Genomic DNA, 27,712 nt, shown 5'->3' on the forward strand with positions numbered 1-27,712 from the left:
ATACCCAGGTGGAGCTATTTCAAACAAATATAAATATTATTATATTATTGCTGCGTGGCGCAGCGGTCACCACTTCAGACTTAACTATGTATTTATTTTTTAAAACGGAAAAAACATTTTTCGTAGTTTTTTAGTTTGATAATATCATTATAAGATGGCTACATACTTGCACAAGTCATGAATATAATAATACTCTATGGCACAAGTGTTATTATTAAGTTCACAAAATCACATACAGATGGCAATGTTAAATAATATAAAATAATGATAGCGTGACTGAGTAGAAAATGGCACGATAGATGCCGTTGTAACGTTTGATATTTTATATCACTAGATGGCACTAACTAGAAAAGAAACATAACCAAAATGAATTGGCAAAAGTAGTGTTTTAATATTTAATGTAAATTAATGATATTACCATAAAAGTTATGTTGATCTTTAAATGAAATAATACAAATATATTACATACAGAAATAATATTCATTTAAAATATATTTTATCTGTACATATTTTTTAATCTGGCAACAGCAGTTACCACGCGATTCGTAAATTTGGATTTTGGTTCAATTTCTTTTCTGGAAGTTCTGTGTAATATTGTCATTCGTGAATTATTTTATTAAATCACAATGTACGGACAGCAACCGATTTTAGTTTTGAGTGAGTACAATGCTTCGAAACGTTGATATTTTTCAGTATAAGTGGTGTTTTTAAATGAATTATACTTTCAGGCCAAAACACAAAACGTGACTCCGGCCGGAAGGTGCAATTGGAAAATATTAACGCTGGGAAGGTAAATCTTCGTCTAAATATGTATTAAAATGCAGATTTACGCTATTTAGAACAATTTGGGAGTGTAAAACGAGTTATGTTGTGTTTATTTTAGACGATAGCGGATGTAATTCGAACATGCCTCGGACCTCAGGCGATGTTGAAAATGCTCATGGATCCTATGGGGGGCATAGTTATGACTAATGACGGGAACGCTATCCTCCGTGAGATCACCGTGCAGCACCCAGCCGCTAAGTTCATGATTGAAATCGCCAGGACACAGGACGAAGAGGTTAGGACAGTCATAATTTGATTACCATATTCATTGTCTTTAACTTTTTATTTTTGGCAAGTTTGTACTGAAAAGGTACTAAATTAGATTTTGTCAGCTAAATTTGCGGACTCTAACAGTTCAGTATATTTGTTGCAATTAATTTAAAAATAATTAGCTATACTTGTATATCAACAGATGAAGCACTAGTTCTAATCAAGTCTAAATTTAATTTTCGAATTCTTTTTTTTTAACAGTGTTTTATGGCTTTGGCTTTTTGCCTTTCAGCCTAACTTTATTGTACTTTCATCATTATCGAATTACTTCTTGTATGATAATTTGATAATGCTATTAGTCAAAAATATAAGCTTGAAGCTTGTTCAAAGATGTTACACTGATGACTACATGATGTGTCACAAGATCTGTGTTACACACAATGCATTTCTAAAAAAAAAGAAAGCATTGTGATAACTTATAATGCTAACGTTTTTTATGCTAATAAATAATTCTGAATGAAACTAATTTTAGGTTGGCGATGGAACAACATCAGTAATAGTGCTGGCCGGTGAGATGTTAGCAGTCGCAGAGCCTTTCCTTGCACAGAACATCCACCCCACAGTGATCATCAGGGAGTACCGCCAGGCTCTCGAGGATGCGGTCAAACTGCTGCAGGATAAAATTTCCATCCCTATTGATTTGAACGACAGAGACAAGCTTAAGGAAGTTGTAAGTCTTGCTTTTGTGGTTTTATTTTTTAAAAATACCTCAACAGTATTGAGTTTTAGCTGTTTAACTGTGTTAGCAACACATTATGTTATAATTAATTTCAAATAAAATTAATTAAAAAAAATGTTTCTTACTCTTGATAAATCACTGTATTTTTTTTATTTTAAATCAATGTTTAGTACTGGTTTCTTTTGTGGGGTATGTGATATAGAGACATACATAATGTAAGGTTGATAGTGTGACTAAGCTAGGGGCTTAGTCATTACAAGTTTTAGATGAGTGTGGGCAAATCTCTTTGGACTCAAATTCAGAAAAATTATATGAAGTACTAATTTCTGTATACCGATTTGCACTTGGCTAATGCGGTAGACTATGGCTTTGTTCCTCTAACTTTGGGAATATACCTTTGTCCAGGGATAATAATCCATCACACTCTGAGAGTATACCTGTGTCCAACCATGGGATAATACTGGTTGAACAACAACAAACTAAACTCTTTATTAATTTATTAATATTTCAATAATATAACCTTTTCAGATCCGCTCCTGTGTTGGTACAAAGTACATTGGCCGCTGGGCAGACCTCGCAGTGGATATTGCTCTGGATGCTGTCAACACAGTCACCATCAATGATAATGGGAGAGTCGAAGTTGATATTAAGAAGTAAGGAACTTATACTTATTATGGAGTTTTGTATATCCTTACTAAAAAACACATACTTAGTAAAAAAATAGAGATAGAGTAAGTGTATTGTGTTAAGATATGGAAATGATTTTGTACTTATCTCCATACTTACTTCTAGCTTTGAACATTTGTAGTTTGGTGTAAGGGTGTTGATGGACCCATTTAAGTACTCAGAAGTGGCAATGCACCTGAGATCAACTTTATTTATTTTATTTATTTATTTATTTAGTTATATCATAATTACAGCTAACATTACAGGTTTATACCTAATGCGTTAGAGTAAGAAAAAATAATAGTTATACATTAATCAATTTAGTGCAACTTCAGATAGTTCCTCAGTGTGGAGTTAGTTAACAATGTTCATGGGTTGCAGTGACTACTTACCATCAGTAAGACTGCATTTTCAATTGCCATTTCAATGTTGTTATGTTAAAATCTTTTACAAGCTGTGAAACATTTAACTGAGTATTTACATTTTTTTTTAGTTATGCCAAAATTGAAAAGATTCCTGGTGGTACCATCGAGGAGTCCAAGGTGCTGAATGGAGTGATGATCAACAAAGATGTCACCCATCCCAAGATGAGGAGGTACATCGAGAACCCACGCATCATACTCTTGGACTGCCCCTTGGAGTACAAGAAGGGAGAAAGCCAGACCAATATTGAGATTCTCGGAGAACAGGTATGTTGATATAAATTTTTAATAAAATTGCATTTTTATTCTCTAAATGTTTAAATATATATTAAATAGCAAGCTTCTCTCCTCAATCAAGTCCAAAAAAAGGTAGAATAGAACAAAATAAGAAAGAATCATATTAATTTATCATGTTGTGATGTAAATGTTTTTATGTGGTTATTTAAGTATTAAGTAGATCTATACTCAATCAACCCCAAAAATGGTCTAGAACTAATAGTTATCAAACGTATTGTTATTTCGTATTTGATTTAAATGCTACTGTTAAGTTCAGCAATGAAAGTCATATCTGTTTCGTATGAAAGAAAAATGAGATATTATTAAATATTCTGTTCTCATTAACCAAAGTGACTCCTGTCTAGTCTAAAACTAAAATATATTTCTGTTGTTATTTAATATTTTGTTGATTAATCTGTAATTAATTAATATTTTTTTGATTAATTAACGAATTTTCGTCCAGGACTTCACAAAACTGCTGCAATTGGAAGAGGAGCACGTCCAGCGGCAGTGTGACGAGATCATTGCTCTGAAGCCAGATGTGGTGTTCACAGAAAAGGGTGTCTCCGACTTGGCACAGCACTATCTCGTTAAGGCAGGCATCACTGCTGTACGCAGGTGAGATAATGACTCTTGTTTGTGTGGTTTCATTCGTTTTATCTGCTTCAAAGCTGATGTTTTTTAAATTATTGTTTTAATATACTTTTGTTTCATAAATTGCGGTGTAGATTTTGTTTGTGATTTTTGAGGTTATAATTATAAGGCGTTTAGTAAAAACTGTGATTTTCATAAAACTGACAGATTTCAGTCAACTCTGCGAAGTTTGTTGAAAGATATTTATTAGACAACTTCTTTTTTTTTTTCAATACAATATTTAAGTTGGTACCTGAATTATATTACTACAGAGGTTATTCTTACAAAGAGATTCATATTATTATATCTGTTTCTAAATTATATCATACCTTCAGTAAACATATAATAGTTTGACGTGATATTCTAGTAGATAGTAAACATTCTAGAAACATGTCTGACATTTTTTGCATTTTAATTTAATCTTATCCTTTCTGATTGATATTATAATGATAGTTTACAACCCTTCTCAATATGCATAACTTATATTTCTAATACATATTGTCACTGGAAAGGCTAAAAGTCTAACATGCAAAGCAGCCCCTTTGAGTGTTAGACTTTTAGTCTTTCCAATGACAATATGCAGATGATTTGGACCATGGAACAAAATATTTATACAATCATTAATCAGATTGCGCAAAACTGACAACAACCGTGTCGCCCGTGCATGTGGCGCCACTATCGTCAACCGTACTGAGGAGTTGAAGGAGTCCGACGTGGGCACCATGGCCGGACGCTTCGAGGTCAAGAAGATTGGGGACGAGTACTTCACCTTTGTCACCGAGTGTAAGAATCCTAAGGTGGGTTGCATAAATGTATTTGGAAATAAATGTCTGGCAAATCATAGACATTTATGGTTTAAGATATTATTTGCCAGTAAATGTCTGATAAATCATAGATGTTTATGGTTTAAGATATTTATTTTCTAAAAAAGTAAAAGTCACTCAGGAACATAAGAAAATACATGTTAATTTTTGTTCTATTTTAGACTTGTAATTAATTAATACATTATCTGTATTGAGAACAACGCGTTTTATATTTCAAAACATTTAATATCATCAAATTATAACGGACAGTACTGACAAGTTCCAGAGAGTGCGGCCAAGTACCTCATTTATACAACAATTTTTATATAAATACATCATGTATAGGAACAAAACAAAATTCTTAAAAAATTACAATTGTAGGTAGGTGAGCATTGAATCAGATATTTTCATACATCCAGGAGGAAATGAATAATGTCAGAACTATGTTCATTTGATACCATAAGCTGTTGACACTTACTAGTCACATATCCGTTTTATAGAATATACAAGTTATTATTTACCTATATTGTAATGTTGTATTATAAAAATTGTAAAGTGTTTTAAAAATGACTTTTATTGTTAGGCGTGCACCATTCTTCTGCGTGGTGCGTCAAAGGATGTGCTGAACGAGATTGAGAGGAATCTCCAGGATGCTCTCCATGTTGCTAAGAATTTGGTAAGGATTATTTTTTGCTTTAAACATTCTTTTCTAAGTAGTCAAAGTAAAATGTTAAATTGATGGGTAATCAATAATGGGTTGATGATGAATAATTAAGACAATCGGTTAATAATTGATCAACACTTGTGCCTGGGTGGCTACCTTACTGGCCTGATATGCAGTGGGTTACAGGTTCGGTCCTCGGCCAGCTGGAAGTCTAGATGATAAATTTAGATTTTTGTACTTGGTCTGGGTGTTTGTGTATTCGTCTTCGTGTGTGACCATATCGTGGTGTAAGAGACAGATAAACGTATCTACAAAAAAATAAAAAAAACGTTTTTTTCACAAAACGGTTCACAATGTAGTCCTTTATGAAATGGTAAAACGACGTAACGCTATATTCAATATTTCATAAGTTACAAAAAAAGAAATAACATAAGACCCACTTTCGACTGAACTAGAATAACGTATTATGAGTACCATTAAATTAGTTTTAATTATCATGCTAACTGTTAGACCTATAAGAACGTATTTGCAAAAAAATTGTTTTTAATCATAGATTATTGTATGTCCACAATATCATAACTGTATATAATCTCTATTAATTAGCTGGCAAAGTTTGAAATGGCGAATTGTCACACTATTTTTGCTCTCCTGTAAAATTGACAAAATGTAGATACGTTCATCTGACTCGTTACACTGCGATATCACTAGGGTATCCTAGTGTGGTGCTGTCAGTGTTGAAAATGTTTTTGTAAGTCAGTCTTCTCTCAGAATAAGAAGGATTAGGTCATGGTAGACTTCACATACCATCGAGATTTTTTTCGTAATATCTTAGTTTTGCAGCTTTCCTCACGATGTCTTCCTTGATTTTGTAAGCAAGTGATAATTAGTTAATTATAAGTATGCACATAACTTAGAAGAATCAGGGGTGCGTGCCTGGGTATTGGATCTCGGACACCTCGATCGAGAGGCCAAGTTTCCTAACCACTAGGCTATCACTGTTGTACAAGTAAAATTGGGTAATGATTGAATGAATAATGTAATTTCTCGTGTGTTTGCAGGTGTTGAACCCGAGGTTGGTGGCGGGCGGCGGTGCGGTGGAGATGGCGGTGTCGCAGGCCTTAGCTGCCAACGCCTCGCACAACACGCCCTACCGCGCCGTGGCACAGGCGCTCGGTCAGTACCCAGCACACATAGACTAGTAAAGATTACTCACTCCTAACAAGAAAATGTAACCAGTTTTGACAATTGAAATTTTTACAGTCATCTATTTACGTGTCTGAAAGATATTTAAAAAATGTGGTTTTTAGACTATTACGAATAAAACGGTAGTTCTCCGCACTTTTTCTTCGATTTCGTGTCTTAACTGCGCATGTCGGCATTATTCCGCGTAAATTACACCATGACAGCCATTAAATGGCTGACAGAATTGTCAGCTGCTTAAGCCATTTAATGGCTTCCTTCAACTGCAACAGCGCGACATTTATTTTAAAGCTGGTACGGTCAGTAAAGTTCGCGTAAATCTACTTGTTCGATCTGAAAATAGAAATGAACCGCGTCGCCATAGCAAATTGTATGAATACACCTGCTCGGAACAACTTCAGAGCGAACCTAGCAGTTTGGCGATAACTATACTCTGCTCATTACACAGGTTCAAGGTCGTAGAACCGTCTGTGGTTCGACTCCGGCGGCACCGCCGCCACATCTATTTAAACTTAACAGCAGTGTTGAGTGTGTTCTGGTTTGAAGGGTGTAGTAAGGGAGACATACTTTCTGAGACGTTGCAGTTTAGTCCTCAGGGGTAGCGGCGCATCTCTGGCCGAGCTCAGGTAGGAATATCTAATCCTATCAGGGTTGATTACAGATGTCCATGGGCGGCAATAGTCACTTATCATCAAGTGAACTGCATGCTCGTGTGCTACTCCTATATTATATTTTTTCTTTAATTATAATCATATTTTTTGTATCCTAACAATTATGTTCCATCATTTTCATACATATTTGAGCAATCTCAGTCTTGGAGAACAATATACAGAATATCATGCAAGTAAAATTATAATACGTCTATCAAATCAGCCCATAGCAATTCTACACAATTGCTTTAAAGAAAAATATTTATTGTGTTTCTGTGCCATCTCTAACACTAAGTATCATCCCACAGAGATCATCCCCCGCACGCTGGCACAGAACTGCGGCGCGAACACCATCCGCACCCTCACGGCGTTGAGGGCGCGCCACGCGGCGGGGCAGGGCGCCACGGTCGGCATCGACGGGGAGACCGGGGAGATCGTCGATATGGCCGTTAAGGGCATATGGGAGCCGCTCGCTGTTAAGTTGCAGGTGCGTGATGCCATGCTTTAGAGGGTGAGAAGGGGTGATGGCGTTAATGTGACACTTAAGGGTGTACGCGAGCCACTTGATGTCAAGTTAAAGTTGTGTTATACCATGCTTTAGAGAGGAAAATGAGGAGGAATGTTGACGTTGTTGTAGATGGGTAATACTATTGCCCCTGTAGTTTCGAGACCAGAATAGGGCTACGGTATCCCCTGCCTGTCGTAAGAGGCGACTAAAAGGGGGATTCTGAGGTTGCGGGCGGCAAGAGTGAGAGTTCGAACCGCTCAGCCAGCGGCCCCGGGAAGGACGGCGGTGTGTGTGGTCGCATACTGTCATGCACACCAGACAGTGTGATACAAGCTCACCTGGGCGGTGCCCGATGGGGCAACGCGCTAAGAGGATTCCGGTTGCGTTCCTCTGGAGATCCCGGAGTCCTTTACGCAGCGCCGAGGGCGGCCACCGGGGGGGGGGGGGGGGTGAGGGTTTTGTGCGGTAAGAGCCCCACATAACCCCAGGCCGCTCCCACGGCACCCACGGAACCTTTTGAAGGTTTCCCCCTCGAGAAGAAAAAAAATGGCAGGGTAGTTTAAAGTAAAATAACATTACATTTAACATTGCAACAATGTCGCAAAATAATTGGTATTTATTTATTGCGTCACCTCTAAAAAATAAATGAAAAGGGAATCAGACTCTGATAGTATTTTCCATTGACCAGTCAACCTTGGTGCACAATTTATATAACTACACAAGACAGTAATATGTATACTATAATATTTAGCATTTTATGTCCAATTTTTTGCAGTCAACAAGTTTGTAATACACCCATTGTTAAGTACTCTCTGTGCTTATGTGAACTCGATAACTGATCTTGATTTCTTGGACGACTGAAGTCCTACCTCATGTAAATCAATACATTGGCGTTCTTAAGGTTTAAAATTAAACCTGTCTGATATAAATATAAATATTGGTTACATATCTTTAAAGTATTATATAAGAATCTAGTCCCTGCTTGATTGCTAAGGGACAGAAAAAAGTGGAGCTGCTGTCACCAATATAATATGTAAATGATTTATATTACCTTCATATCCTTTCAGGTGTACAAAACAGCGGTGGAGACAGCGATCCTGTTACTCCGGATCGACGATATCGTGTCGGGTTCGAAGCGTCGCGACGGCAAGGAGCCCGCTGCTCCCGCTCAAGCCGCTATGCAGGAATAACTCCAACGCCACTCCTTAGGGCCCTCTTAGGGCGTCTAGGGGTCTTAGGGTCTCCTCAGATATATCGACGCGGATCCTAAACTCGCTCGATATAGCTTTGTCTTTGTGAAATGAGTTTTAATGTTAATCGCAGTGTGAAGGCGTTATGTAGCATTGGACCGAATGCGTCGATAAGTGTGGGGATACCTTTACTGTTAGGGCTTTGTTAGCACTCCGAGGTGGAATTGTATATGATTGTACGTCGGGAAACTAAATACATGTACCAAATACCGTCGAGGATAAATCAATATTACTTAACCAATCGTTTGTTGCGCTAACGCGAATGCTCGTACGGAGATTGAAGTGTGAGGGGCGTAATATTACATTAGATTTATTTGACTATTACCAGATACCAATGTGCCTTGCATTAGACACTTCATAGAAGGTAAAATATTTAATAGCGTTAATACAAATTCTTAATTTTATAACGTTGCAATTACTAATGAAGTGAAAGAGAACATCTGCTAAATTATTGATGTCACTACAAGCAAAATATTAGCGTTGTAGATATGTCCCTTATTAATAAGCGATCTATCGAAAAAGATCGGAATTTGACAATGTCTAATATAAAGTAATTGTTAAACATTGATCTTTGGTGGGCGAAACATTGGATAGGTTAATTATTAATACCGGGCGATAATCAACCACATTGTCGACGTTTCATATACAATTCCACGACCAAATAACACGTTGAATTAAGAACCTAATCTCTTTACGTCAATAGTTTGCGCTAGAGACAAAATGACAATATGTATTTGAGATAAAAAAATTGTACATCGCATCATCACCAAACACACTACCCGTCGCTGTCCTGGAATAATTTTAATGAAGTATAGTCCCCATCACTGATTTTGAGTTGATATTATAAGGTTAGAGTAATTTATTTTGAGGCCGTGTAATATTAAATTCATATTATCAAAGTTATGAACTTAATAATCCTATGTTATCGGCCCTGGAGGCACTACCGTCACGCCTATTTCCCTTTGCCATGTTCTGGTTTGACGGGTGAGGTAAGGAAAGGAAATGCTTCATAGTAATTCAACTTAGTTCTTGGTAGCAAGGCATCTATGTCATCTAAAACGAATTCTAATCGTATTACGTGCCCATCAGGTGGACTGCATTACCGCGTTTGCTATATCCACTTAAAATAAAAATAGCAAATCGCATCGGAATTGGTGCTCTGACCTTAATATAAATTTTACTCAGCCGTATAAGATTAAAATCGGTATGGGAATTATACTGGATACTGTGTTACTTATATTAATTTCCAATTTTAATTTGATGCTAGTATGTAAATCGTTAACACACTTTATCTTTCATATAACTAGCACTATGTAATATTTTCTTTATGCTCAGTACGTATAATAATTCTAACAGTACCCTTACCAGGAGTCTTTACGTTTCGACAAATATGACTGTTTTGGTATTTATTTACGTATTTGCCCATACAAATTCCAATCAGCGCCCCTAGCGGATTGTGTCAGAACTAGGAAATCGTATGGGCCAATACGTAAACAAATACCAAAACAGTCATATTTGTCGAAACGTAAAAACTCCTGGTAAGGGTACAGAAAATTCAATAAAATCATAACATTAGCTATAACTTTACAATATTGTAAATTTTCGTAATATTTTTTCCAATTGTAATACATTATTATGATATTAAATGGAGTATTGATGAAGTATTCCTTACTTACGTACTTATCCTAATAATTAAATGGTATTTTTTCTAAATTACTTCTAAATTTCTTTTATAACTCTTGTGATATAACAATTGTGAACGGTTATCTAAATTTTAAAGTTTAGTACAAGAGGGTTTATGTAATTTTTTTGTTATTTATATAGTATTTTCCATTTCTCTGTTAAATCTTGTTTACTACAGGACACTACTTAGGCGAGGCCTGTCGTTCCAACTCTGTCCTTGAATGAAAACATCACTTTATGATAGCCATGTCATAAATGATGGTCACCATAGCATTGCCTATGAATTATAGTGGCTACTTAACACCATATCGACGGGCCCTACTTAAACTGGTGCAAGTGCGTTTTCACAACTTTACAGTCGAGCGATTTGAATGTTCAATGCGTGTAACGTATAATGCAGTTTTTTTTCAAAAGGATTCAATTATACCATTTTAAATTTTTAACTGTGTACGTTGAATAATGTTAAAGTTACACGCATTAGAACATTCAAATCGCTCTACTGTAAAGTTGTGAAAATGCACTTGCACCAGTTTACGTAGGACCCGTCGAATGGACTGCGTTTACCTAGTACTTCATAAAGAAATAAAACTTACATACATGTGCGAGTTATATGAAAAGAATTTAGGCTTTAGCTGGAATTAGGTTAGTCTTTAGTGCTTATGCTTATCTCCTTTTACGTTAAGGACTTTTCTCTATAATATAATAATTCAGTTTAATTTATTGTCACCCGCGCGGGAAAACATTTTGTTATTTATGGTCACACACGCCTAACGTTAACGACTGCATTTATATGTCAAAATGCAATTTTAAATTGAACAATAATAGTATTAAATTTTATATATAGTCTACTATATGGTTGTTTTATTTTTTTAATGTTATAAGTGGTGTAAGACAAAGGCTACAAATATATAATCCAAAAAATGGAATAAAAATAAGCAAAAAGCCAACGGCACGCGGTGTTCCCAGGCGGTCACCCATCCAAGTACTGACCGCGCCCGATGTTGCTTAACTTCGGTGATCGGACGAGAACCGGTGTGTTCAACGTGGTATGGACGTTGGCGACAGAAGTTACGAAATTTAAAAACAGTATTAACAAAAAGTAACGTACAGAATGAATATTGTTGTAAGTTAAGATCATAATTATCTCAGTTCAAAATATTATAGTCATGAACATGGAATAAATAATACAGAAATAAAAAAATAATTAATATGCAAAATAAAAAAAAAACAAACATTTTTCATTTACTGATAGTTATGATTAAAAGAATGGCAAAGTGCAAGTCGAACTTGCACACAGAGGGTTCAGTGCCACCAAGTTTTCATTAATTTTGTTATCATAGTAGCCACAGGAGAAAATGCGTTGTGAAAATTTGAAGTGTCTATCTATTACGGTTCAATAGATAAAACGAAAAACGCTGAAAAGTAGAGGTTTTTTTTTACCTTTAGCGAACGTCATACACATATATTTTTTATTTTTAGCATTTGTTATTGCGGCCACTGTTATACATACTCTGTAAAAAAGCAACTGTCTATCTAGTTCGTTGAGGGAGCCCTGTGAGAGACGGACAACAGAGGCTTAGAAATAGGTTTCCGGTTTGACACTTTGGATATGGAACCCTAAAAAAAAAGAAACAAATATAGATATAAAAATAGTAAAAATACATATATTGTACATAAAAATACATATTGTCATAGACAATACGTTTATGTTCTCCTGCACATGAAACAAAAACCAAAAGGTAAAAACAATTCTGAAGATTAATAATTATTATCTCACTCAATTATTACAAAACTACTAATATCATATTGTAATGTAAAATAAGAGAACAAGTACACATAATTTGAATTTAAATACCGAACAAAAAAACAATAGGTAAAACGTTGAGTTTGGTAGTGGCCAGTGAATGCGGATTCTGTGATACGATAGACACGGATGGGAATCATTGTTAGTGATATTCGATGTGATATAAAATGCACCGTTATGTGATTGTGTCCGTTGTACACATTAGCGTTATGAGATTCTGGTGGACGAAATCACATTTTTTATTTAGTTACCGTAAACGTTTGGAAAAAATATAGCTTTCCATGCTAATCACTTAGTGATAATTTCTATTTTATATTGTTTATAGTCAAGGTGGTAGAACTTTTGATTAAGACAGAGCGACTGCCAGACATGTGTAGCTTTTAAGTGGTTGAAGGGTGTGGTAAGGCACAGTCTCTTTTCGAAACATTTTATATTAGTCTTCCAGAGTACCTATCCCGAATAGTAACGCTGTGATCGGTTTCGATTTTGTAGGATTCTTATTTCACATAGATCATTTCATATTCAGTCAACTATTTGCTGCTCTGCTTCTTCTATTAGCAATACGACAATACATACAATCACAATGATAATTATTTTCATTTATACCTAGCGATTAAAATATTTATTTTAGGATAGGTAGGTCATCTTTACAAAAACTTGTTATATGGATTAGATCACGTCTGTAATACCATGGTAGTACATCTACAATTAGACCTATGGGTCTACTTTGTAGGTAGGTACTCTACGACTACGTTTCGTGCACTTGCAGATATTAAACGGGTTTGTGGAAGGTAGAACGATTTTGACAGTTAAGAATCTTTGGGAGAAGCTCCAGGTGGTAATAATTCAATTTGCGAGCTCATCTATAGAAAATCTCAAGTACTGTACCTACATGCTTAGGTAAATCAAAAACTTAAAAAGGTAAGACTTATTCTATTGCAAGTTTTACACGGATCTGAAACTTTGACGGATGCATAGAGGCTTGTTCAATTAATTCGAGCAAAATTCGGCAATAGGTGTAATGGAAACGCGTGTCAATTGTGTCCACAAACAAAAGGTCACAGTGCGTGACCGGTGGCGACTGGACCCTTCCTCGATCATTGCGCTGTGGGTATTCGGGCACGCAGCTCCGGTGCACAGGACCATCGGATTATGTAAGGTGAGAATTATTTTATAATTATTTTTAATTTATCTACACTAATATTATAAAGAGGAAAACTTTGTTTGTTTGTTTGTTTGTTTGTAATGTAGGCTCAAAAACTACTGGACTGATTTTAAAAATTCTTTCACCATTAGAAAGCTACATTATCCACGAGTAATATTATATATTTTACATGAAATATATTTGATAAATAGATTTTGAGGCGGTACAAAGTTTGTCGGGTCAGCTAGTGGCTTATACAGTAATAGGCTAGCGGTAAAAAAAGTAGTAGTAGCCCAATGTTTTAGAAACTCAGCCTATCAAACGAGAGGTCTGAGGTTCAAATCCCAGGGACGTCTGATTTTTCAGAATTATGTCGCATTAGAAATTAATTATCACTTGCTTAAAACAGTGAAGGAAAACATCGTGAGGTAACCTGCATACCTGAGAGGTTTATATAAAAAAAAGCTCAAAGGTATGTGAAGTCCACCAATACGCACTTGACCAGCGCGGTGGACTGGCCTAATTCTTCTCATTCTGAGACCCCTGCCCAACACTGAGACAATAATTGATGATGAATTTGGTTGATGACGAGACTAGTGGTTAAAACTCGGTCCTCAGTCGGGATTTAAAAACAAGGCACCACTAATTGTTCAATTATGTGCGTATGATAAATAAATTACCAACTGTTTTAACGGACGACAAAACATCGCGAGAAAAAGATAAGTGAGGTTTGAATAAGTAGGTAAAAATTCGCACCAATTTTCGTTGATACTTTGAGAGTTGTGAGTAAGCCATATCTATACGAGAAGATCTAGCTCAGTCCTTAGGGATATTAACAATGTACACACAACACAGCATAGACTTCTGACCTCAACAAGGATTATTGTCCTATTTCGAGTTCCTATATTATTTACTTTCTCACTATGAATGGCTAGGGTCGGCATAAGTCCAGATTTTCCTGGACTTGTTTATAATATTACCTACTAAATGAAAACCAATTTTTCTGGAAAATTGACTCGTTAATATTAAGGATATGGTTTACATTATGGGCATTACGAAGTACTTGCCTATACAAGTAGTAAGGTGACTGGGATTAATCACTATTTCACAAAAGTTTTCGAATTAGGTAGGTAGGTAGGTACTTATCTGTCTGGTGTTTGCGATTATGGCAATTACAAATAGTCAGTAGAGCGAACAGGGCAAGGTTTGTTTTGTTTTAGATTTCAATGGCCATTGAATTCATGACGGTTTTTCGATACCATTGGGTCAGAATTTACGGAAACGTAACAAATAGACATAATAAATTAAAATTATTGAATGAAACACGCAATTTCGAGGAACTTTTTTGATGTAAATTTCACATCAGTAATCATTTGATAAAATTAGGCTGTGATTTAAACTGTCCTGTGGCCTTAATAACTGATTTTGTAATTTGGCAATCTGTGAGGCGCACAAAGGTTCCGGGTTTGTTCCAGGGCCATAAATGAATCAAAATTGGTTTTGATTTCTAGTCTGCGTAATTTGTGTACGTAATTTTATATGTCCATGACACGGGTAATCTCTGTATGTAACAATGAATGTAGAAAGCGTTATAACATACAAAAAATGTAATGAGGTTCATTTGATAAATAATCCGCAAGTAATATAATTTGCTAAAAACTGAAAAACAATATCTCTCATGATTAATTGTCAGCCTATCTTAGTATGTAGGTATATATAAGGAGATATTTTGATGTAGTCAAAAGTATAGAGTCCATATTTTTATACGGAATCTGCCGCCCTCTACTTCACATGTCGTTTTAAAATATGACCCCAGTGCAGTTTGTAGGAGGTTCCAATGACACTGAATACAACATTGAATGAACTAACCTACAAGTAGGCCAGTGTTCGGCATAACGTACAATAACGGTGGTCTATTCAAATAGTCAATACGATAGTAAAAGGTTTATGGAGCGTAACGCTATTTCATGGCGACACCTAGTGTGAGCGTGGGATATTTGGGTGTAGGCAGGTGGTCACGTCGCTGGCTTATTATAGAGTAGTAAAGGAGCGTGTAGTCCACCTGATGGCAAGTGGCTATTGCCGCCCATTGACTGTAATCATCCCCAGATAAGATTAGATTGCTACCTGAGGTCGGCCTCAGTTGCGCCGCTTCCCCTGAGGATGAAGCTGGAATAACTCGGAAAAATATATCTCGTTAGTGTGGGATACTTGGGTGTAGGCAGGTGGCTTCGTCGCTGGCTTTTTAATATAGAGTTGCAGTCGAGCATGCAGTTCATCTGATGGTAAGTGGCTACTTCCATGGACATCTGTAATCAACCAGATAAGATTAGATTGCTACCTGAGGTCGGCCACAGTTGCGCCGCTTTCCCCAAGGACGAACCTGGAAGAAAAATATCTCTCCCTTACCAACACTAACTAGACCCTTTAAAGCTATGCAGCTATATATAATGCTGTTATTAGACAGAAATAGGTGTGGCGGTGGGGCCGCGAGTCACTGATCCAATTTGTTACCATTATTCCTAACTAAACCTTGACAAATAGTAGAATCCTTAACCAGTGTCGTGTGCAAACACCATCGTTAAACTTAATTTTTCCATATGCTATCCCCAAGCCTTTTCATTCCGAGAAAACTAACCCCGCACCGGAGCTAGAATGACTTACTGATGGAACCTTTTAAATTTTTATTTGAAAAACGTTAGTGAGAAAAATTTGCTATTTGAAATTTTCACAGCAATATTTTGTGCTATATGATGCGAATTTGTTGAGGTCGTTACACGCCGGTTCACGCTTAGCTGGTCATACGAGGCTTCCGTTTGATTTCATCACATTTCCGTCTGCTTCTGTGATTTTATGTATATTTAGATATGGAAATTGTCCAATGCCATGCGCATCCAAATTTTATTATAATTGGCCAGGAAATTTTGGTAACATTTAGATTGAGGTTATAGAATGTTATAGAATTGGCTATGAATGAAATATTTATAAACAAACTTTACTGAATGCGACTTTCAATTTAAATTAAACTTAGTGCATGGACGAAAGATCTCAACGTGGTGTTCATTACAGGTGTTTATGGGCGGCATGAACCACTTACCATCAAGTGGTCTCTATGTTCGTTTGCTATTCCATTGTTAAAACATTGTTAACACAAACTTATTGAAGTTTCTATCATTTATTTCAGAATAACTGTTGTTTAACTTCTAAATAATCCGGCTGTTTGACTGCACTCATTGGTATTATTATACATATATTGAAAAGGGCTAATCCGATTGGAAATTTAATGCATTATAAATTAAGCCGTAATAAGAAAAATAAACTTTGTAACGTGTGACGTAAGATTATTACAGCCAATATAAATAATGTATTTTAATATTGCAGATAATAATAGCGTCGAGATGAAGAGAGTTATGTCGTTGACTATTGTATGGGTTTTACTGGTTCGAGCTGCAACTTGCTTGGATCTACCACAGGTTTACGAAGAACATACTGAGGTAGGTTGTATACCCACATACCTATGTACAATTAGGTTAGTTAATTAGAAGCTACGAGAAAATGTTCTAATCGACATTTGAGCAGCATGGTGGAATTTGTTCCAGGCTCTGTTTGAGGGAGAAATTAGTGCCTACTGTCCAATAGTGGGATTAGTATACCTAAATCAATTAAAATTTATCGAGTAAAATACAATTACCACGGTTATATTAACACTTGTTTACTTTCTATTAAAACCAAATTATAATTTTGCCTAGTCAGTTTTAGAAAATAACAAATTAAATAAATGTATTTATAAATTTTCTATTTTCAGTATAATGTACAAGCCGATACAGCCAGAGGACGTCGAGATGTGATAGAAGAAGAAAAGTACTACAACATCCGTACAGACAACCGGAAGGACGTAATGAACCAGCCAACGCCCTGGCTACCGGGTTCTCTACCTGCGGACGAGGACCCTACCACCAAGATCTCCATAACAAATGACAATCCACAAGTTCTACCTTTGTATCAGACCACAGAAAGAGTCACGGATAAACCAACTGGCAGAGGCGCAAGAGCGTCTAACGAGAACTGGATCAAACTTCCATACCCTGGCCGAGATGACCAAAGAGACGAAATCCTCACACCTCCGCAACCATCAGGCGAACTAATCAACTCCCGAATGCCTCGAGTGAACTTCGTCACACAAAACAAGCAACTAGAAGCTTCAGAGTCCAGAAACAACCAGGAATCGGTCCAAAGAGCCACGCGAAAGGACGATTTGAGAACCGAATTCGTAAGACCTGAAGACGAAGGAAGGTTTGCGCAGAACAAACCGGTGTACCCGAGACAAGCTGTGTACTACCCTGAGGATCCTAGACGCCCCTACGATGACAGGTACTATGCTAATGACGATCTGTACAGACGCGATCCGTACCACGACTTGTATGACCGAAAAAGATTTTATCCTGGCTATGGACCAAGGGTCGATAGATACGATGATGGTTATGATAATTACGTGCCACGGAAGCCGAAAAGAATAATCTACTACGCTCATTTACCTGAAATAGTCCGTACACCCCCTAGCGTTGATTTAAGATATCGCTACTCCGTGGATCCCTACCGCCGCTTTGACGAGGACTACAATGCCCGAACAGGACGGTATGATTACAGATTTAGAAACAGATATCCTTATGCTCCGTTAAAAAAAGAAGAACGGAATTACAGAGATTTGGCTGCATCTAGCACCGTTAACAAAGATAAGAAAGTAGAGGATAAGGTTACGCCAGCAGCTGTTTTACCACAAAAAGATGATAAATACAAGATCTCAGCACCTACAAATACTAAGGCTCCTAGTAAAAATGTTATTAATAGCCATCAGTATCACGATGGAGGCGAATACAATAGCTACAATGACCAACTCTCACATAAGGCTTTTCAAGACATAATAAGACCAGATGAGGGATACCTTAGATTTGACGAACCCCTATTCCATAGAGCTATTGAAGATCCTTACCAACGGAAATATTAAGAATCATGTTTGAAAGGAAGCCATTGGTAAACTTTAATATTGTCGTCGAAAAATGCGACTGAATTAATAAAATGTTTCTAATTATCGTCCTATTGGGTTCTTTATCATTAAAATTGAGCTGATTGAAGACAACTTGTGTAATTGTCGCTAATAAATGTAATAACAAATGCTCGTGTTTTAATTATTCAAGGGGAAGTTTGCGACAAATTGTACAAGCAATAAATCGAGCGTTTAAATTAAAAGACGGGAGGGTGAAGATGAATTTCATTAAGAATTAATTAATGTCATTCTTAAGCGTTTTGTTTTTGCTCGTGGATAAAAAACATCTGTCGGAGATGGAGGCTGCGACGCGTTTTCTGAAGGTAATTAAGCAATAAATTTTGTGGCTGGAACATCACGAGGTGGGGGCCAATTACGTTGCGCATTTAAGAAAATGAATGTTTGCCACTCGGCCGAGGTTATTACGTGAACTACACGAAGTACTGAATTGTAGGTGTATCACTTGAAACCATAACTTATTATCAACACGATATTACTTAAGTCTTTATTGGTGACTATATCGGTGTATGGCGCAGTATTCCAGGTTCTATTCAGAGTAATTTCTGATCTTAATTTTTATTTCTAGTCACAGCCAGGTGCTAAATTAGATGAACAGATTAAGGTTTCAATAATACCTATACACCTAAGCGTTCATAAGTAGCTAAATACAACTAGCACCGTAATTAGATGAACATCGTAAACTATGTTATGAAAAAATATGTCTGTCTCTGTGTGTTTATTGCTCTACAATAGAAGTCAGTGTTGGTTTATAAGCTTGTACTGTTAACCATTGTTTTTCGTGTTTCGTTCGAAAGTCTAATATTTTTGGAGTAGAATATAGCCAAATTGCTACCTGTAAAGTTTAGACGTACCTGCTATATAACTATCTACCTACGTACCTATATTTAATGTATACGTCATTGTAAAGATATTTTTGTAATCAATTCTTGTCAAAATCGGTTCAGTGTTATGCAAGATTACATTTTAAAGTCAAAGAATCAACAATTTTGGAAAGATAACCCTTTCGTGTTGTGTAAGTAAGCAATATTACAATTTTAAAAAATCTCTTTGAATAATCACAATTATAATTTTAGACTATAGATTAAAAGTACCGTAATCAGGCCTCGTCGGTACACAAGAATAATTACTATTATGGGCTTAGAAAAAATCTACGACGTGACAGCTTGTAATCAAGGGAATAGATTTGTTTTCCTTTTTTATTTTTAAGGGGCAGAGCCAGAAGTGTTCGCGGATTAATGGGGCGGCGATAAATTACGCGTAATTAAACGTCTGGTTTGGGGTACGAACCCCGGCTAAGACTGCCGTAAATCATCTGCCAAGATTTGTTAGCAGGTCAGTCAAGAAGTCGTTTAACGTTTTCAATGTAACAGTTTACTATTTATTTTTTTCTGTCTTAAGTATACGAGTATTTACCTAACTATTGTTGTGTGAACCCTTTTAATTAATGAAATATGTTTTAAAAGTAAAAAAATACGTGTACATATTACGAGCAAATTCTTATCTATTAGTTTTCAGGCGTTTTTATGACAGTCGCCTTTTGCCGTCATCGCCGGGAACTTCTTGAGAAATTCATTACTTCGGACATCGGAATAGAGCATTACTCTTAATGTAATGCTGGAGAATGCTTTTCATCCTCTTTAGTCCATATTAGTCTACTGCTGACTGCGTAGTCTATCCAAGGGCATCACTTTTTATTATACCTACTTCCATTTAGGTTCTTCCTTATTATTTATTTATCCAATTGTTGACTCCACAAAGGGTTATGACAGTCGCCCCTTGAATCGCTGGGAGCGTTTTGAGGAATTCATTACCTCAGCAGTTCATTACATTGATTGTCCCTGTAGTTCCGGGACCAGAATAGGGATACGGTATCCTCTGCCTGTCGTAAGAGGCGACTAAAAGGGGGCTTCCAGGATTGGGGACGGTAAGAGTTGGAGCTCAAACCACCCGGCCAGCGACCCCAGGAAGGACGGCGGTATGTGTGGTCGCATACCGTCGTACACACCAGACGGTGTGGTCAGCATCAAGCTCATCTGGGCGGAGCCCGACGGGGCACAGCGCTAAGATAACTCCGTTGCGTTCCGTTAGAGGTCCCGGAGTCCTCTACGCAGCGCCGAGAACTGCCACCGGGGGGGTTTTAGTGCGGTAAGAGTCCCACATAACCCTGTGTCGCTCCCACAGCACCGGGTACCTTTTGAAGGTTTCCCCCTCGTTAACAAAAAATGAAAATAAGGTTATTACATTGATGTAACCCTGGAGAAACCGTTTCTCTTTCTTCAATCCACTTACTGTTGAACATAGGCCTCTCCCCAGGCGCTCTATTAAGACCTACCTTCTACTACTTACTTCCATTTACTTCCTTACCATCATTACTATTACATCAGTTTTCAAGCCAACTTCTTAAGATTAAGGCAAAGCTGACAAATTATTTATTTATCCTACTCTCTTTGGAGTGTATCCAACTGTGTTGACTCCACAAAGGGTTATGACAGTCGCCCCTTGCATCGCCGGGAGCGTCTTGAGGAATTCATTAGCAGACATTGGGAAGGGCATTACATTGATCTAATCTGGGAGCTTAGCTAATTGGGAACGTGTTTGTGGTCTTATTCAATGTTTGCTTATTACGTTACCAAAAATATTGAATTAGCGTTGTTAGTTATCCCTGAAATTTGAAAGTTGTATCGGCTTTAATTTATGGGTCAATATTTTTGTGGTGTAAAATGTGCCTAATGATATTGTTAGCTCATAGCTCATTTTCAGTTTTTGGTGAAAACGTAGTTAGAGGGAGTAATAAATAAGTAATAATTGGCCAAGCGTGAGTCGAACTCACACACGGAGGGTTCCGTACCACAAAATTTTTATTTATATTTTTAGTATTTGTTGTAATAGTGGCCACGGTCATAACAATAGAGCTGTGACAGACCGACAAACAGCAATGGTTTCGTAATCGGGCTTACGGTACGGAACTCTAACAATGAAATAAATTATATCGTATTGTGTGCAAAAAATTTGTTTGTATCTATATTCTTAACTGGTGTACCAAAATACTATTAATATCACTACAGTAGGTACCTAAACTACCTCATAAGAGTTTATAATTAACCCTAGACGACACGGAACTACAGTTTAACCCTCATTCCATCACATAACCAAGCTAATTTACTTAGTTAACCCTTTAATGAACACAACAACTAAACTCATATAAACAGTGCAAATATCTCTCTGAACGACATGACGACACTAAAACTATTAACATGTCGATAACAATTTGGAAAATTGCTTTTATGTTAGAGATATGAGTGCGAGGGAAAGGGTTGGGTATAGGTAGGGTTGGTTCACGTGAAGTGAATTAGATTATTGTAATTAGGTTTATTGGGTTACGTTTATGTTTGTGTTATGAAGTATCATACGTGTTCTTCGTATTGTGTAGTTGGGGAAAATGAAGAATTTTTGAAGGAATCTGTAAGTGCAGTGAGATAGTGAAGGGTTACTGATGAATAACCTTTTAGATATACCATATGTGTATTTGGATTGGTGTAAGTTTTGTTATGAAGTGGTTCACAAAATGCTGTGTAAATTTTGATGGTGATTTTACTATTGCAACATTGAAGTTGGTAAAATATTTGTGGTTCGATTAAGGACGTACCACTTACACCTATTTTTGTCTAATAACAGCGGGTTAAGCTGCTATGGTTGGGTTTGAAGAGTGGTAAGGGATATATACTTTTCTATTTTTTTCTCCACAAAGGTTGCAACGCGTCTGTAACAAATCTCTGGGTTTACTCTAATCTATCAGGGCTTGATTATAGACCCATTGGCGGCAGCTGCCACCTACGATCACGTGAACTTTGCTATTTTATAATAATTTTAATCCGTACCAGGCGCGAATAAGTCGAAAATGCACACTTTTCATTGCAGCTATTTGTACTCTTTGATGAGAGGGTTTTTAAAAATTAACAAGTTGCCTATGTTCATTAATAAAGGCCCTTTAACATACCTATTTATGTACCCAATAAATGAAATAATATAATACTAATACTAATGCAATACTAACGCTTATTATGATTAATATATATATATATATATAATATAAGAGTAGCAGACGAGCATGCAGTCCACCTGATGGTAAGTGGCTACTGCCGCCCATGGACATCTATAATCAACCCCAGATAGGATTAGATATTCCTACTTGAGGTCGCCCACAGATGCGCCGCTACCCCTGAGGACTAAGCTGAAACGCCTCGGAAATGTCTGTCTCCCTTACCACACCCTTCAAACCGGAACACAGCAGCGCCTATCACTGCTGTTATTAGGTGGAAATAGGTGTGGCGGTGGTGCCGCCGGAGTCGAACCTCAAAGGTAGAACCCTTTGAGGTAATGGTATAAATGTGTAGGTCGAGTTATCAACATGTTTATACCTGGTATCCAATTATTGCATGTGTCAACCCTAGCTCTCAAAACCAAGTTAAACAGTCAAGTCAAGGGTCGCGTCCCGTCGGTTCAAAATTGATAATTTTCCCTCGTATATCCCAACATTACATCAGTTATTCATTAAACAAGATATGATCCCGGTCCGGTGCCAATTAATATTTATACGTCCTCCTGTCCCTCGGTGTAAATTAATTTCGGGATTGCCTTAAACAATAATGATAAATAATAATGATTGCTTAGTGCGATTGGTTGGGCCAATTTCCTATTTGCTAATGAGTTTGCTCAGGTATATGTATGGACAAGTCAATCGATATTAATACGGTTAATACTTTTTGATTCGAGATTTGGATTACAATCTTTGATGCACACGTTTGATTTTATGATAGGTCCCATTTATTAACCGACTTCAAATAACGAGGTTCTGTTTCGACCGCTATGTATGTATATGTGTATTTTTTTTATTTTCTCAAAAACTCACCATTTTGAATAGGGTTTTGGTGATTTGAAAGTTTATAAATACAGATTTGAACGTTACAGACATGGCTCGTGGCCACTCGTGGCAAAGAACACCAGATTTCTATAACTACCATATTTTAAGATTCTGTCTGACATACTCTATTTCTCTAGATGAATGAACATGTAATTCCTATTTAAATAATTCGTGTACCTACCGAAATGTGTTATTCTATTGTATTCACTATTGACATTGAAAATGCATATCATGAAAATGCTTAGTGCCTAAAAGTTTTCTATAAAGTTCTCACGTGTTTGTGAAAACAAGTGTATATGAAGTCCACTCACCTGCGTTTGACCACTTTTAGTAAACTATCTAATATCCTTATTATCTTAAAAGCTGCGCTGTGCCGTGTAACTGTGTCTTACAATGGGACAACTTAGTAGAGTTGCCCCAAAGCCTGCCCCTGCCCCTTTCATAGGGAGAAACTCAGGGACATAAAAGAATTACAAATATTGAACATTTACCATCAATACTTACCATCGTTGATATGTTAAAAAGATGACGATAATCCAATGTGTCACCCCATAAATTGGTTATGGCGACAAAGTATCGGAATGTTTCGCAGAAAACAGATCGCAGGCCCATATCTCATCTCAGGGTCATCCCGCTCATTTTACTTTATGTGACACTTTATTAGAAACTTTAGGGCATGTGCTTGAGTGTAGGCATATGAGCGACTATAAGGTATTTTAACATGGTTCTGGAATAAATATAAGATTTCATTTTATGTGGTTTTAACATCTAAAAAAATATTACTAATTAAATTGGAAATTCTCTTAGCCTACATATGTAATTTCTAAAATATATTATATTTTAATTTCGAAAAGTCAAACATATTATTATGATTGCTACGCAGAAAAAAATGAATTTGATTATTGAGTTTAAGTTAAGATCAAAATTTGCCTTTGGTAAATATTTTAATCCGTTAATTAGAATCACAGATAAATTCCTACTTAATTAAGGTTTGCCTTACTTAAGTAGGTTTAGGTTAATTCAAATAGTCATGTATGCAAGTTTTATTATATAGTAAAATATGCGTATTAATTTTAAAAAAATACCGTAGTCTATGCGGGGAAGATGGCGGATAAATGCCAATAGGTACGAGTATTGTTATTCTTGAGGTGGGTTTAACCCAATCAATTATTTGTCCAGATTCATCGCTTACCCAGTCGTAGTGGTGAAGTTTATAATGGTGCGGCATCTCACTGGACAACAAAAGTGTTGTTTGGTTTCTGAGAAGTGCTTTTGTCGTCGGATTCCGTATAAGAAATATTTGCGTACTTTGTACCATATCGGAATTTACGACAGCGCCGTCGCGTCATGCGATTCTTATAAGAATCGTTGTAACATATTGGAGTCTTAGTTAATTAATATTCGTTTAACTTTTAGCTTTATCCTTCTTTTTCGTTTAATATTTCATGTTCAACTTATGAGTGGAAGCAATTTTAAATCATATTGTTGTTAGTTTGTAAGTAAATTATACTTATTAGGACATAAAAGTTTAAAATTAAATAAATATATTTTCTATTTACTTAAAAATCTTACCTAATAGAAGAAAATAACATAACCCACATGAAATTATATTACTTACACAATATTACGACCCTTATCAGACATGCAACCATCCTGAATCAATAACTTCCACACCAGGTGTTATGAGCCACTAAAATAATAATGATAATAAAATGAGTTTAAATAAAGAGGCATTATGCAGTATGTGGCGCGCGGCTGCCGGCGCGACAAAGCGCGGCGACCATTACCCCGCGCGACAAGCCTATAAAGCACCCGCTACAACTAACTCGCGACTCATCTGAGGATGCTCCACTTTGTTTATAATAGATTAAAATATAAACAACTCAAGGTACGGCAACTATGGTAATTATGTCATGCAAGCAAGACATCATTTCATTTCGGTGCACGTTAAAACTTTTAATTAAACATAAAGCCTTAATCTGTAAAAATGTAAACAACGAGATGCAATAAAAAATAGGTCTCAAAATATGTCAATCATCAACAAATAATTACACTTGATTCCATTACAAAACTTTGCATTAAAATTTACAAAATTATATTCCGGAAAAATATTAACTTTTAATTATTGCAAAGCAAAATAAATCCTAAATTGTGTCGGACGTATAAAAACACTTAGGTATATTTAATGCCATTATAGTATTATAATTGTTTTTCATTTTCTAAATCAATCATCCTTCTTCACCAGCTGTAATGAGTGACTAAAAATAATGAGTTTAAATAAAGAGGCATTATGCAGTATGTGGCGCGCGGCTGCCGGCGCGACAAAGCGCGGCGACCATTACCCCGCGCGACAAGACTATAAAGCACCCGCTACAACTACCTCGCGACTTTTTATTATGTAACGGGTACTCACGATATGCGTTTTTTTTTTTTTTTTTATATTGCCGATATTTCGACCCAGTTGCATGGATCGTGGTCACGGCGAAACTGAGGTGGAGGGGAGAAACCGTTGACAAGTACTAGTGGTAGATTAATCTATCTACCCTACGTCTAGTTCGTTTTTCTTTTCTAGGTTTCATATCACGACACACAACACTGACAATATCCTTACGCTCCGTACTTTGCACTATTTGTGACTTGCATAAACTAACCACTGGATTCCACGTTTGGGCTAACTTAAAACCATCTTCTCTATTGAAGTTCCTAGGATGTTTCTTGATCTCTATTGCTTCTCTTACTAAACGAGGAAAGTAATGACGCTCAGTGGAGATCACCTGAGGTTTGTGTAATTCAATCCAGTGGTGAGTACCCGTTACATAATAAAATGTCTCAATTCCGCGATAATTTTAGTCTAAAATCATATACCTCGCGACTCATCTGAGGATGCTCCATTTTGATTATAATAGATTAAAAATATAAACAATTTGATTTTGTTACTACTATACTTAATAATTTCATTTTTACACGTATTAAACTTATAAAATTGTATACCGTTAAAATATAGAAAACTAAATATTGCATCATCAAAAAAGATTCAAATTATGTCAGTTGTATAACAAATAATTTATTTTTATTCTGCCATAAGACTATGCATGATGGTTACAAAATTTTATCTTTTCTGCAAAAATATATTATCAAATATTTTTTAATACCACTAAGATCGGAAAATAATATCAATTATGTAACACATGATTTTACTTTACTTTCGTAACACTTCATTTAATTTTTGTAAATTACAAAAGTTTTTAATGAATCTACACATATCAGAAGTGTACCTATTCATTCTGAAACAATCATTCTTTCTCATCAGATGTTTTGAGCCACTAAATTAATAATGAGTTTAAATAAAGAGGCATTGTGCAGTATGTGGTGCGCGGCTGCCGGCGCGACAAAGCGCGGCGACCATTACCCCGCGCGACAAGACTATAAAGCACCCGCTACAACTAACTCCCGACTAACCTGAGGATGCTCCACTTTGATTATAATAGATTAAAATATAAAAAACTTAAGGTACGGTAATTATGTCATGCAAGCAAGACATCATTTCATTTCGGTGCACGTTAAAACTTTTAATTAAACCTATAAAGCCTTAATCTGTAAAAATGTAAACAACGAGATGCAATAAAAAATAGGTCTCAAAATATGTCAATCATCAACAAATAATTACACTTCATTCCATTACAAAACTTTGCATTAAAATTTACAAAATTATATTCCGGAAAAATATTAACTTTTAATTATTGCAAAGCAAAATAAATCCTAAATTGTGTCGGACGTATAAAAACACTTAGGTATATTTAATGCCATTATAGTATTATAATTGTTTTTCATTATCTAAATCAATCATCCTTCTTCACCACCTGTAATGAGTGACTAAAAATAATGAGTTTAAATAAAGAGGCATTATGCAGTATGTGGTGCGCGGCTGCCGGCGCGACAAAGCGCGGCGACCATTACCCCGCGCGACAAGACTATGAAGCACCCGCTACAACTAACTCGCGACTGAACTGAGGATGCTCCACTTAGATTATAACAGATTGATAATATAAAAAAAAACTTGATAATCTATAATAATGTCATTAAAACAAGAAATAGTTTAATTTCATTACATTAAAAGACGGTAATAATGTATCAAGCTTAAAAAATTATTCAGCGCAACGTATTTCATCATTAAAAAGGCAACAAATTTTATCACGTGCACATACTACGTAAGACTTTACATTAAACTTACAAAATTTAGCTTATTCTG

General features: G+C 36.2%; 2 protein-coding genes and 1 non-coding gene across 3 annotated transcripts; 2 read left to right on the plus strand and 1 right to left on the minus strand.

Moving 5' to 3' along the window:
* The first annotated feature begins 518 nt into the window (after nucleotides 1–518).
* CCT3 (chaperonin containing TCP1 subunit 3) lies at nucleotides 519–10,492 on the plus strand. The gene is made up of 12 exons (XM_073081749.1): nucleotides 519–657; nucleotides 729–790; nucleotides 884–1,060; nucleotides 1,568–1,765; nucleotides 2,303–2,427; nucleotides 2,934–3,129; nucleotides 3,602–3,756; nucleotides 4,400–4,568; nucleotides 5,158–5,250; nucleotides 6,297–6,411; nucleotides 7,397–7,575; nucleotides 8,664–10,492. The coding sequence occupies exons 1-12, from the start codon at nucleotides 627–629 to the stop codon at nucleotides 8,784–8,786; spliced, it is 1,623 nt and encodes a 540-aa protein (XP_072937850.1). The 5' UTR covers nucleotides 519–626; the 3' UTR covers nucleotides 8,787–10,492.
* Nucleotides 10,493–11,470: 978 nt separating this feature from the next.
* LOC140749362 (5S ribosomal RNA) lies at nucleotides 11,471–11,589 on the minus strand. Its single transcript, XR_012103088.1, has one exon. It is a non-coding gene; the product is annotated as a 5S ribosomal RNA (ribosomal RNA).
* Nucleotides 11,590–13,417: 1,828 nt separating this feature from the next.
* LOC140749135 (uncharacterized) lies at nucleotides 13,418–18,649 on the plus strand. The gene is made up of 3 exons (XM_073082165.1): nucleotides 13,418–13,492; nucleotides 16,859–16,971; nucleotides 17,283–18,649. Exons 2-3 carry the CDS (start codon nucleotides 16,876–16,878, stop codon nucleotides 18,480–18,482), a joined length of 1,296 nt encoding a protein of 431 aa, XP_072938266.1. The 5' UTR covers nucleotides 13,418–13,492; nucleotides 16,859–16,875; the 3' UTR covers nucleotides 18,483–18,649.
* The last annotated feature ends 9,063 nt before the right edge of the window (nucleotides 18,650–27,712 follow it).

Source organism: Epargyreus clarus, unplaced genomic scaffold (assembly GCF_041222505.1).
Source record: "Epargyreus clarus isolate Ecla_fem2 unplaced genomic scaffold, WU_Ecla_fem_2.2 ptg000017l, whole genome shotgun sequence".
Lineage (NCBI taxonomy): Eukaryota > Metazoa > Arthropoda > Insecta > Lepidoptera > Hesperiidae > Epargyreus > Epargyreus clarus.